General features: G+C 45.4%; 2 protein-coding genes across 2 annotated transcripts in view; one reads left to right on the forward strand and one right to left on the reverse strand.

Moving 5' to 3' along the window:
• MTOR (mechanistic target of rapamycin kinase) overlaps nucleotides 1-12,740 on the forward strand; it is a 98,889-nt gene that overhangs the window by 36,596 nt on the left and 49,553 nt on the right. The gene's annotated exons all lie outside the window — the stretch shown is intronic.
• Nucleotides 3,523-8,753, reverse strand: ANGPTL7 (angiopoietin like 7). The gene is made up of 5 exons (XM_016217894.2): nucleotides 7,904-8,753; nucleotides 5,518-5,618; nucleotides 4,786-4,980; nucleotides 3,978-4,176; nucleotides 3,523-3,740 (listed from the first exon to the last, which is right to left on the reverse strand). Exons 1-5 carry the CDS (start codon nucleotides 8,271-8,273, stop codon nucleotides 3,571-3,573), a joined length of 1,035 nt encoding a protein of 344 aa, XP_016073380.1. The 5' UTR covers nucleotides 8,274-8,753; the 3' UTR covers nucleotides 3,523-3,570.

Consider the following 12,740-nt stretch of genomic DNA (forward strand, 5'->3'; position numbering starts at 1 on the left):
TTTATGTCTGGGTTAGATAGCGCTCTCTGGGGCAGGAGTGGAAAGTACTGGTTCCTGTGCCTCAGAGACCACCCAGAGACGGGGTGGGCTTTTGTTGACCACGTATGTTGGTGCCTGCATGGTGCTCCTCTGGAGTTCTGTGATTATAAAAGGCAGTGAAGTCTGAGAGTCAGTGGTCCTTTCCCCTGGTTTGGTTATGTTCTGTCCTCTCATAAGCTGGTATTCAGTCTTCTAGGTATGGACAAAATAGGTTGTTTAATAAATTTTCTACTGTGATGAAATTACAAGCATCCCAAACTGCTAGCTCCAGCTCCTGGAGAACTCACTTTCCCTGATGATGATCAGAGAATATTAGCCCTGGGATCTAATTATCTTGACATAAATGCCAACATGACAGTTTAGGAAAAATCACCTGGCTAGTAAGTGCCTCCTCTGTGGCTGGAACAGGCTGCCAGGCGTGGTGCTTCCTTCACTTGAGAGCATAATCAGATAGCAAGTTCTCTGCCAGCTCTGCTTTTGAGTAGATACTAAAAAGTATTCCTGTAGACACTAAAAAGTGATCAAAAAAATCAAAATAGAATCATGTTCTTGCCCAGCTAAATTGGACTTGGAGAGAATGTTGATTTCTCAAATACCACATGTTATTTTAGAAACATGCCATCCTGTGGGGTGGGCTTTAGTTTCTAACTAGGCCCCGCAAATGTGAAACCTATGCTGCTTCCTTCAGTCTCTGGCTTAGGTCATGCAGTCTTGTTTGATAACTGAATATAGTAACTTGATTATCAATAACTAGTTTTGCACATTAACTTCCCTGCTAACCTTTCTCTGCAACCTCCCTCACCCTACCCCAGATTTCCCCTAGTTTTGAGAGATAATAGATTCATTAATGTTTATGCACATTTGTAGTAGAAAGATATAGTCAGGGGCCTGGAAAAGTGTTCAAAAGGTCATTTAAATTATTAAGCCAATATAATTGAAAATCAGTCCTCAGAATTCCCTGCAGATTAATGTTGGCTGTAAGAAAACAAACGCCTCTGTCCCCAGGTAAAGCCTATACTTGAAGCTCTGCGGTTTGTACCCTTTGACCTACACCTCCCATTTCCCTGTCGCCCATGTCCTGGCAACCACCATTCTATTCTATGTTTGTCTGAAATCAGCTTTTTTTTTTTTTTTTTTAGATTTCACATAAGTGATACCATGTAATATTTGTCCGTCTTTGTCTCTTATTTTACTTAGCGTAATGCCCTCCAGATTCATCCATGTTGTCACAAATGACAGAATTTCCTTCCTTTTATGACTAAATAGTATTCCTGTGTGTGTGTGTGTGTGTGTGTGTGTGTGTGTGTGTGTGTGTGTGTGTGTATCGCCTTTTCTTTTTCCATTCATCTGTCAAAGGACATTTAGGTTGTTTCCATATCTTGGCTATTATAAGTAATACTGCAGTGAACGTGGGTGCAGGTACCTGTTTGGGATGGTGATTTCATTTCCTTCTGATATATATCCAGAAGTGACATTTCTGAATCTCATGGCAGTTCCATTTTTAATGTTTTGAGGAACCTCCACACTGTTTCCCACAGTGGCTGCATCAGTCTGCCCTCCCGCTAGCAGTGCACAAGGTTCCCTTTCTCCACACCCTCGTCCACACTTGCTCTCTCTCATCTTTTTTGTAATAGCCATCCTGCCAGATGTGAGCTGTGAGGTGATGTTGTGTTTTTGATGATTAGTGGTGAGCTTATTGGCCATGTGGATGTCTACTTTGGGAAAATGTTTATTCAGTTTCTTTGTCTGGTTTTTAATAGGATTATTTGCTTTTTTGCTATTAAGTTGTATAAGTTCCTTATATTTTGGATATTAACCCCTTACTAGGGGTTAAGGTTTGCAAATATTTTCTCCCATTCTATAGGTTGTTCAGTTTATTGATTGTTTCCTTTGCTGTGCAGAGCTTCTTAGTTTGACTAGTCCCACTTGTTTATTTTAGCTTCTGTTTCAAAGAGGCTCAGTTGTGTTTTCGTTGTGGGGCGTATGGGACGCGGGAGAGAATCACACAGGTACCTTAGGCTCTTCCTCTCTTATCGCCTCATCTTTCGCCCTCCCTTTTCTAGAAGTGCTGTATCGTGCTGGCTGCTAAGCATCTCAGGTTCTCCTGCCTGCCTTAGGAAGCTCTGTCTGAATGCCTGTCTCTGGGACGCCCTACTCAGGACACTTTGTGTTTACTCAGTTTATTTCTTTGAAAATCCCCAGTGTTCTTGTTTTTAAGGTTAAGTAGGTTCCCAGCAATCAAAGGACTGTAGATACAATTTTAAAATACTGAGTAAGCATCATGGCTTACACACTGACTGGTTCAAGGGAATGGTTCTTTTGGGCAAGGAAAAATGACTTCCTAAAAGTCAGAATTGTTTGTCATATGTTATGACTGAGGTTACTTTCCCTCTCTCTATGTGTTAATTTGCTCAAGTAGAAAGTAGTTAGCAAAGTATTTTGAAGCCAGGTGATGGCATTGGCCTCCTTGGGGGTTAGGTGGTTAGGCCAGATCTGACCTCCTAAGACCACAACAAAATGAGTCTCTTTCTCACTGTTCACCTTCTGATTTTTCACTTAAACTTTTTACCATGCTCTAAGTGGTCATGGTAATCATTTAAAAACAAACGTGTTAAAAATTTATTATAGGAGGAAAAAGGAACTTTGAATATTTAAAACAGTCTATTTTATTTTTACAAAGCATGAGTTATTAACCATAGTGCCATCTACCTTCATTTTTCAGCCAGTTTTTATAGACAAGATAAAAGAGGAAGCTCTTTTCTTTAAAAGTAAATAAAAATAGATATATCTGTAGACTGAATAGTTTCAGGCAGTGTCGTGCAAGCGTCCACGAGAGAACCTATCCCCACCTCCCGCTGGAGCTCCCTTGCCACCACCAGTCCACTACCTGCTTTTAGTGCTGTACCCTGATGGAGGCCTAGCAGGAGAAGCTCTCTGAGGCCAGCAGCAAGGCCTAGTGCCCTGGAGTACCTGCCAGTCAAGTCCAACCTGGATCAGCTCACCTCCAGCAGAACAATTATTGTCTTTTTTTTTTAATGTGTAGACTGAAGGTAATTTTATTGGATTTAAAAATAGAAACTCCTCTCTTCCATGATCCCCTTTCATGTCTTTATCTAACACCCAGGGTCTCTCCTTGAGAACCAAAATATTTGGTTCTTTTTAGCAAAGGAACTTGTTTCTGCCCTCCCCTCACCTTAGAGATGGATAAAGTCATCTCACAATTATTTTTTTTTTTTCATAGAAAAATCATGTGGAAAAAAGCTGCTGCTATGTCAGGGATCACAGCCAGGAGAACCCATTCAGACCAGCCCCCCAAGAAGGACGTGTCAGAACCGATTGTATTCAGATGCTTCCCATTTACTGTAACGTCCTGGTACATGTGGTTGTATTGTGCCCCTCAGAGACTGACTCTCTCCCTGGAGACCCTAGGCCGCTTTCCAGGCATACCCTTTCTGTCCTCTCCCTGTCCTCCACCCTCCCAGCCTCCATTTGTCTCCAGCTCTCCAGCCCTGCTCCACAGAAGGTCTCCTTTTAGGGCTGGAAGTCTTCTGGGCGGATTTTCATCTCCACTCGTTTGAGGGAGTAGGTAGAGCCATGCCAGCCATACCAGGTGATGCCATCCAGGTGCTTGTTGTGCTCCCCAAGGCGATAGAAGACTCCGTTGAGGTTGGAGTCCGTGCAGCAGTTGTACCAGTATCCGCCTGGTGCAAGAAACAGATCAGTGCTAGTGGGCTGAGTGTACCCTCCCCTTGGACATGGCTGATAGGCGAGACCACAGGGGTTCGTTTAGTAGTTTTTTTAGTAGTAGCTAAGCAGTCAGAGCCTATATAAAAAGGAAATGCCAGATCAGGATGTCAGCTGTGCAGTTATAATTCACACTTTCTCTTCAAGTGGGACTGTGGACTTATACCTGAACTTCCCGCCACCCCAGATCTCACCTTTGCGGAGCTGCGCGCACTTGTCTAAGCAGTTGTCATTGTCCTTGTCCTTGGTGCTGAAGGCTGTGTTGTTATGATAGATGAGGGCGTCATTGCCCACATTGCCACTGTAGTTCCCCAGAAAGAGGCGGTAGCTGTTCAGTTCATTGCCCAACACAAAGTGGCTGTACTCAGCGTAGCGCACGTTGCCCTCCCAGTCCTGTCAGAGGAGGCAGAGCCTGAGAAAAACTGCTGCAGGTGTCATTTCATCCCACCCTGCACCTCATCTTTCTCCAGCTGTAGCCACACATCTTTTTACTGCTGGGAATTGAGTAAGCTTTATTGCTTATTTACCTCTAAACCTGGGAATCAGAAAACAAGGGTCCTAGACCAAACTGCTCTCCTGAGTCACCACACGCCTTGATTAATCTCTCTGTATCCTCTCACTTTCTTGTCCATAAGGTTTTTATAGTACCCCATTTAGAGATGTCATAGAGTAATTTGAGAATATAGTGATGCTTCAAGGCTTTTGATGAGGAACACCAACCAGTGTCAGTATGGTTTGCACATTAGAGGACCTTGTGCCCCAGGCCGCTGACTGTTGGATTACTCTACTCTGGCCTGAGTCTAGCCTCTTCCTGTGCACTTGCAGCCTCACTTTTCTGAAAAGTAGGAACAAATCTATTCTTTCTCAACTGTACTGTAACCTAAAGGAAAACCATCATAATACATAAGCCTAAAGTGAGTAGGAATAGGAATGGCGTCCCCACAGTTGCACAGTCGTGTGTGGTGGCCTGGTCCAGTCCTGGGACGCAGGCCTTGTTCTCACCTCCATCTCCACACGGAGCCGGGTTGGCCGTCTAGAGAGCCGGTGGATGTGTTCGTTCCCCAGCCAGAAGTCCCCGCGGATGCTGCCAAAGCCCTGCTTATACTGCTTCCAATCCCGGTAGAAGGAGACAAGGCCACTCTTTCGTCTCTGAATGATGGTCCAGCCACCACCTGCCATCTCCATGTCACAGAACACCTGGAGCAGAAAGGATGCTCTGGTCAGGGACCCGCAGAGGCAGGAGCAGGAGCATGAGCATGGGGTGGCCTTCACCTCCCTTCTCCCATCCCTGTAGAGCCGGGGATGTCCGCTCTCCCATAGCCACGCAGGCTCTATTCTGCCCAAGTGATCAAATTTGAGAATGATCCAAGCTGAGGACAGGGCTAGTAAGTGCACATCAGGTTTGAAGGGGAAACTCCAGGCACTTCTGATAGGCTCCCTCCGTGTTCTCTCTTCTCCCCCAAAGACCAGCTGCTTTAGGACATGGCAAGAGATTTTAGCTAGTTAAGTGGTAGTTCTAGAATTATCTAACCTACTTCAGAAGGTTGGTCTTTAGTTGATAATGATTTGAAAGGGCAAAACAGATGCTTGGATTTTTCCTCCCATAAACTGAGTGGATAGCTCCCTGGTATATGATATGCTTGTTTCTATCTTGAGTTTCCATTTTGTTAGAATCTGACTAGTCCTATTGTCCCTTTGCGGGTATTGGAGGAACATGGGTGGTGATGGCCTCACCTCCAGCTCAGGGCTGCCCAGGAAGTCATCAGGAGGAAGCTTATATACTCCAGAGATGCGGTAGTTCTTCTGGTAAAGGGATGAGCAGTCATAGATGGCATCTACGAAGGGGACAGACCACAGCAGTGAGCATACAGACCCGGGTCCCTGGCAACAGGGCCTTCCTGCTGCATAGAAGGTGAAAGCCTAAGCACTGGCTCCATTTCAACCACGAAATTCATAGGAATGTTCATTGCTAGGCAGTGTCTGGATGTGACAGACCAAGAGTGGGTATATTTTGGCTTCACCAGTGGTGGGACTGAGGGATGGGGAAGCCCTTCACCTGGAGAACATCCATGGGACAATCAGATGATTCCAGGTTTACTGCGAAATAAATTATCCTGCAGTAGTTCTAGCCCGAATCCTGGAATTATTACAGTGTGCGGGGCCACATAACAGATGCTCTAACAGATCCGACTTTGGGACATCCAGCCTCTACTCCTAGGTAATCATGAGTGTCTTGTGGGATTCAGTTTTGTTGTTTCTTGGTTTGGTTGGTTGGCTTTATTGTTTTTCAGAGGTAATGGCTACTAGGTCCCTAATTAAGGGAGATGGATTTATAATCTTGCCTTTCCCTCCTTAATCTCACTCTGCTAGACAAATGCACTTTGAGGCACCCCTGGACCTCTTCCCCTGGAGTGGTTGTTAGAGCAGGGAAGTGAGAGCATTAAACAGGCTGGTTTTCACTTGGGGGTTGATTTAAATGTTTCCCCAGCTGCCCTGGGGGCTACTGCTTTATACCAAGTTTGTCTCCTTGTTCTAAATATTGAAGACGTAGTGGAAGGGACTGTCTTTCCTGAGAGGATTCAGAGAGTGGGAACTGGTGCTGACCAGAAACACTTCTGCCCTCTGTGTCTTGGGAGCTTCTTCTGGTGACCATTGCACTGGGCCTTCGAGGAGAGCACACATGTGGCAGGTGGAAACATTTCCTCCTGGGAATTGTCCAGGGCAGAGCACGTCGGGGAGGGGAAAGGGTTGTCTGTGCCAGCAGAGTTCTACACTTTCTATTACTGATGCAAGCATTAGCTTACTGCTTTCTCCAAGGGGCTACCTGTTTGCAGAGTATAAAGGTGACCCAGCACCTAGTAATACAGAAGAAAAATAAGCAGTGTTGTTTTGGGCAAGAGTAAGAGGCCCGGCAGGAGAGCTGCATTTGACTCCAAGAAACTCCCTGCTGGGGGTGAGAAAACCCCCTTTGGAGGAGCAGGAAGCGGCACGGTCAGATTAACCTATCTCACAAACCGAACCAGGACTCGCTTGTCTAGAAAATGGCCTGTGAGTCCCAAACTGAGGGTCAGGAAGTACATGCTCAGAAACTGACTTACGCACGTTGCTTTAGATAACAGAACTTTTAAGCTTAATTTCATGTTAAAACTTTTTCATTTGAACTGAGGCTAACCAGTTACTTACTCTCTTCTTTGTCCTTGACTTAGTTTATAGTGTGACCAAAAGTTTTTATATCAGCAAGAAATGACGTATCTATAGGATACGCTCCTTGTAATTAATAATTTCCCGATAATTTTGGAAAACCGGATTTCTCTCTAATAAAGTCACTTGGCCCATCTGAGCTGAGCTAACCATAAGCTGAAAATTATTATGCAAGAGAAAACATTAAGTATGCCTTATTTTTGGCCTCCCCAAAATCCAGATTTCAGTGTTACATTTTCTTATTTCCTGTACTATTAGGCAGAATTTTGAGATCATGGGGAAAAATAGAAATATCAAAATTGAGGAACTTTGAGGAGCCTGTCCTTTCCTGAACACAAAGGAAATTTTCAAATGTCCCTGCGCTGTGTCTGCACACTTCATTCTGAGCCAGCAAGAAGTTAGGTTTGCAGAGAGAGGAGACACAATTCCATTTACACCCGTTCCACTAAATGTTAGAGACATGAGAGAACTGTTTTTGGCAAAACTTTGCTTCTAGAGCAACGGACGCTATGGTTTCGGTGCTCACTCCTGCTTCCTTGGGACTGTCAGCTCTGGGTAAGGAAGGGGACCAATTGGGAAATTTGAACCCTCTTTCTAGGACTTGCTGTGTGACTTTGGGTAAACCATGTGATCTCTCTGTGCTCCAAGATGGTAATTCATACCTTCAGTGTGCTGAAACATTGTGTGAATAAGAGACCTGTGAAGGTACTGGGTAAATTTGCAGAACATTAGAAATCAAAAGAAATACTTCTTAAGCCTCTAGTAAAGAGAAAATAGAGCTAATAGCACATACCCAAGAAAGTATGCCCCCAAAGAACCCCCAATAATTGTTCTGATGACCACGTTACCTAGAAAGCAATGCTACAGACAGGAGACACTGGGCTCTGTGAGGGCAGGGTGGTGAGAACGTGCTCCTTACCTGCCGAGGTCTGCGTGACAGTCTGTGCTGCCTGCAGTTGCATGATGTCAATCTGGTTGTTCATTTCCGAGTACTTGCTCTCGGCCTCTGTGAGCCGAGACTCCATACGCTTGGTGTTGCTCTCCAGCTCCATCACCTGCATGACCACGCTGACCCAGTCCCTCTCCTGCTTCTTGCTCAGTTCACTCAGCAGACTGCTTAGGTTGGCGATTTGGGCCTTGAGCTCCTTCACTTCCTCACAGCAGGCAGCCACTTTGAGCTGCCCAGGTGTCTTGCGCTTAGGGGGCTTCTGTGGCCACACAGGGTGGCTGACAAAGGCCAAGATGAAAATGCAGAGCCAGGTCACAGCTGAGAGAGTCTTTTCCAGCATCTTTCGTGGGCCTGGGCGAGGAAGGCTCTTCCTGTAGGGGAATCTGGATCTGCCCGGCTGAGGTTTGCAAAGCTGCAGCAATTATAACCTTGCACTCTTGATGGGCCCACCACTCTGTTTTCTCTTTCCTGGCTCTTTCTTACTGGCCTTTGTCAAAGCTTGAGTTTCTGAAAGTGCAGCTTAATTGGGAATCCTATAGCTTTCCTTCCCAAACCTAAATGCTTTACAAACTCAGCATCTTAAATACCATTTGCTGCCTGCACCTCCACCCCATGTGCATGGCGCTTTAGCCACTCCCAGCTCATCTGGGAGGGTCAGGTGCCTGTTGGGTGAAGTCAGCGTAAACTTAGGCCAGAGAAGGGAGGAGGGAGACAGGGCGAGTCTGTCTTTCCTTGCCGACACAGTCTGGGCCGGGACCAGAGGACTGCGAATTTGTGTGTTTCCAGTTTCGCCTATTAGATTATGCCCCTGCCAGCCACTGGCTCAACTCTATCAGCAAGCAGGGCAGGGTCAGAAGAATTTCCAAATTCCATTCTAAAGGTTATATAACCATGGGGTGAGCGTAAGGTAGGCAGAGAGAGTTGGGAATGAGACTCTGCTCACCCAGGGAGGCCTGTTAATGTAATCCAGGCTGTTTATAGGAGGGCCCGGCTGCCGGATGTGCTTTTAACAAGGCTGCCTACTCCTTTCCATGATCGCCACTCAGTGTTTTACAAAGCCCCCGTCCAACCTGAATCCAACAGCATCTCACATTGGAAAGCTGACAGTTTAGAAAAGCTCTAGAAAGAGGAGGGCGGAGTAAATCTCTTAGGAAGCAAAAAAAGACTTTGTAGTTTGTATCCCTGGGATCTGCTTGGTGATCTTTCTTTTTACATACTCTCTCCAGCAGAGAGTGGGCTTCTCATACTTGACTTTAGCAAGGAGGTATCAGAGGCCGCAGCAGGGAGGAAACCTCAGGAGCAATGGACATGGTTCTAGGTCGGTCACCCACATTTCCGTTGGTCTTCAGGCAGAACAGAACCCTTGGCCCGTGATGCAAAGCTTGGAAAATACATTAAATCATAGAGAAAAGAAGCCCCGAATATATCCATATCCAGAGTCTCCTTTTCCTCTTCCTGTGCAGTGTGGCTGCACATCCGAAATTATTCTCTGTATATCCCTGAAAATAGGGATACTATGATTTTTCATGTACTATATTTGAAGGGCACTCCTTTGGAAATAAATGGGAAAAAACCTGTGATTTCAGCAAACCTTAAATTCTTAAAATGAGCTTTTCACTAAGAATCTATACAAAGGTCCCTTTGTCCTGAGACAGTAACCCTGTCTTTGAAACACATTCTTGCACTTTCCGTGTTAGAGAGCCACTGAGGCAGTTCCTGTACTGTTGCTATTCTGCGTGGGCCCTTCACACACAAGCCAAGCCAACTCCTGATAGCTTTCCTTCCCTGCCATGACCCCCCAGAGTCCTTTCTCATCAGAGCTTTTAGCTTCTCAGAGAGTCATTTCTGTCCAGGTAGCTGGAGTGACCAAACAGTTTTTTGTCTCTAAATCAAAAAGCAGTAGTGGATCACATGGATCAGGGTTTGTTTTCTTACATCATATCCTCTGCCTACTAAGGGGTGAGGATATTACTGGCCCTATAGCAACTTGTCGTTCAGCTCAAAAGGTGCTCTTTGCAGTTGGCACTGTCAGCCGGCCCCTGGTCTCTTTTTGCAAATATCTAGTCCAGCCGGGCTCTGCAGTCTCAGCTCCATGGAGTTCATTTCACTAACGTGAACCTGGTCCCAACTGTCAGCATCTGACAGGGTCTGCTGAACTTCAAGAGGATCTTCACGATGGTCTGCTAACCATGAAATGACTTTGGGCTCAAACCATGTGCCAAAGAAGTGCTGTGTGCCATATAGTCATATGTGACATCACATGTGACCCTGCCATCTAGGGGCTCCCGTGTAGCAGCGCGTAGAGGAACCATCATGGAGCAGTGCAGCTTTATGGATTCCCAGTCAGCTTTTTGTTTGTTCTTCTGGTAGTTGCTTTCCCCGCCTAAACAGGAAAGTGTCGTGAGCAGATGTTTATATGTGGGCAGAGAATGAGCCAATCATTCGTATTTGCAACCCATGTAGCAGTCCTTTGTTGGAACGGTGGGAGGGGTTTGGATCACAAGCTCTAGCTTTTAGCATGAGGGTCTACGCTCTGACATTTCTTTTCTGGAAGCTTATTTCTAACATAAGGCATAAGTTGGAGGCAAGCTTTTCTTATTTGAAGATTTTCTTAACTCGCCTAAGCTGCCCAAATTTCAATAACCCCCCTCCCCCCAATTTTGAATAAAATAGCCAATTAAAAGTATTCCCCACGCCAAGAGATGATCTGTCCTCCAGAATATCCACAACCCCTCCATGCCCTCAATTCTGAATTTCTAAGAGAAGGAAAAGTGAACCCTTGTTTTGAGTACAGCTAAGCCCATAGAGAAAACCAGGAAGAACATGGGGACCAGAGCAGTTTTCACTCCCTTCTCTAAAAATGGGAATTAACTGGAAAAATACGGGTGACCTGGGTTGGATACCTTAGAGTTTTTCCTTTTTTCCATTTTGCTGGTGGTGAAAGAGGTCAAGTTGGTGCTCCATGGAAAGCTGTTTTTGAAAATAAAGTTTGTATTCTTAATGAGAAAAGCCAGTGAGCTTCTGCTTAGCCTGGAAGTTCTCACAGACCACAGTCCAGGCTGCATGGCCTTGGCTGGCACCGAGGACTGGCAGCCTTCAAACAGCCCGAGGGGGACAGCTGGGAAGGGCCTAGAGGAAGTCTCTCCTTCTCCAAGTGAGTGTCATGTCTCATTTTCTTGAAAATGTCCCCTGTTGGAGAAACTTCTCCTTTTCTAAAGCATTCCTGCCCCTGCCTACTCTTAAACCATTGCTTTCAAAATTGGTGAGGGAGAGAAACAGTTGCCCTCAGAACCAGGCTCCCCGTCTATTGAATGGCTACACCTTAAAAGCGCCGGTCTTGTTAGTTTAATTGTGTACTTCGTGGGAATATTTTACTTCTTCTGAAGTCTTTTCATTAGTCACATCTTGCCTTGCTATATGTAGCCATTTAATACCTGACCCCTCTATCACTCAGTCCTATTTCTAGCTCAGCTGAAAGCCCAAGTCCATCACAGAAGCTGTTTCCATCTCTCTCCAAGCTTCAAGTTTGCCACTCTGCCAAAGTGTGTCCTGGGTGTATTAGAAACCACTTCTCTCAGGCCTCCTCCTGGAGCTGATGACTTAATTATAGCTCCTAGCACAAAAGTCGATCCCAGATCTCTCAGGACTTTGTAGCAGACATCTGCTCTGTGAGCCAGCATGCAAGTTGCAGTACCAGCCCAGCCTCAAGTGCCTCCCAGTGCAGTTGGAGAAGCAGACAACCATACTCTGGGACAGTGTGATGTGTGAGGATAGGGGACACAGAGAAGGATTGTCCAACCCAGATGAGGTTCTAGAAGGCCTCCCAAGGGAAGTGATGCCCAGGTTTTAAAGAAGTAGCCAGGAATGGGTGAGGGCACTCTGGGCAAAGGTGCAGCCATGGAAAGACCTTGGCTTGCTAGAAGAATGCAGGTAGTGAGCATGGCTGAAGAGTCCAGAGACAGAGGCGCTGGGCAGTTTAGGCTGGAGAGGTGAAGTCCAGGAAGCGTTTACCTCTCGCTGCTTTGTTTTCCTGAGTCTTACCAGGAAAATGGCTTTTGTAGCTGCCAAACAAGATTTTTTAACTGGAAATAGGTGGCTTAGAACTTTGGAATTTCTTAAAATTGTATTGCATTCATAGGAAATTCCCCAAAGGAATTTGCTGGCTGAGGATTAGGGAGGTGGTATGTGAAGGACCTTAAATCCTTGGGTAGGAGCACACAAATCTGAGTTCTAATCCCAGGTTTAATTTGACAGTTATCTCTGATCCCAGATATAACTTGATAGATATATGATTCTGGGCAAATCAAATTACATAATTTCTCTGAGTCTACCAGTCTGTGAAATGGAGATAAAAATCGTAACTACTTCACCTCACGGGATTTTTGTGAGGATTAAGTTAAATAAAGTAAAGGATTAAAAATAGCTAAGGCATTTTTGAATAAGAAAAATAAATTTAGAAGAATTACACTATTAGAAGTCAAGTTTATCATAAAGCTACAGTAAGTAATTAGGCAGGGTAGTACTGGTACAAGGATAGACACACAGATAAATGGAACAGACAGCCGCAGACCCACATATATGTGGACACTTGATTTATGGAGCACCACAGAACAGTGAGGAAAGGACAGTCTTCTCAGTAAGCTCTGCTGGGTGAGTTAGATAGCCTTGGGGGTAGGCGGAAGCTCTGGACTCTTATCTCACACCACATACAGAGCTTCAAGTCCAGAGGAGATTTAAGCTGTAAATGTGAAAGGTAAAACAAGCTTCTAGAAGGTAACATAGGAGGTTATCTTTGGCATCTTGGTAT

Source organism: Miniopterus natalensis, chromosome 9 (assembly GCF_054644295.1).
Source record: "Miniopterus natalensis isolate mMinNat1 chromosome 9, mMinNat1.hap1, whole genome shotgun sequence".
NCBI lineage: Eukaryota > Metazoa > Chordata > Mammalia > Chiroptera > Miniopteridae > Miniopterus > Miniopterus natalensis.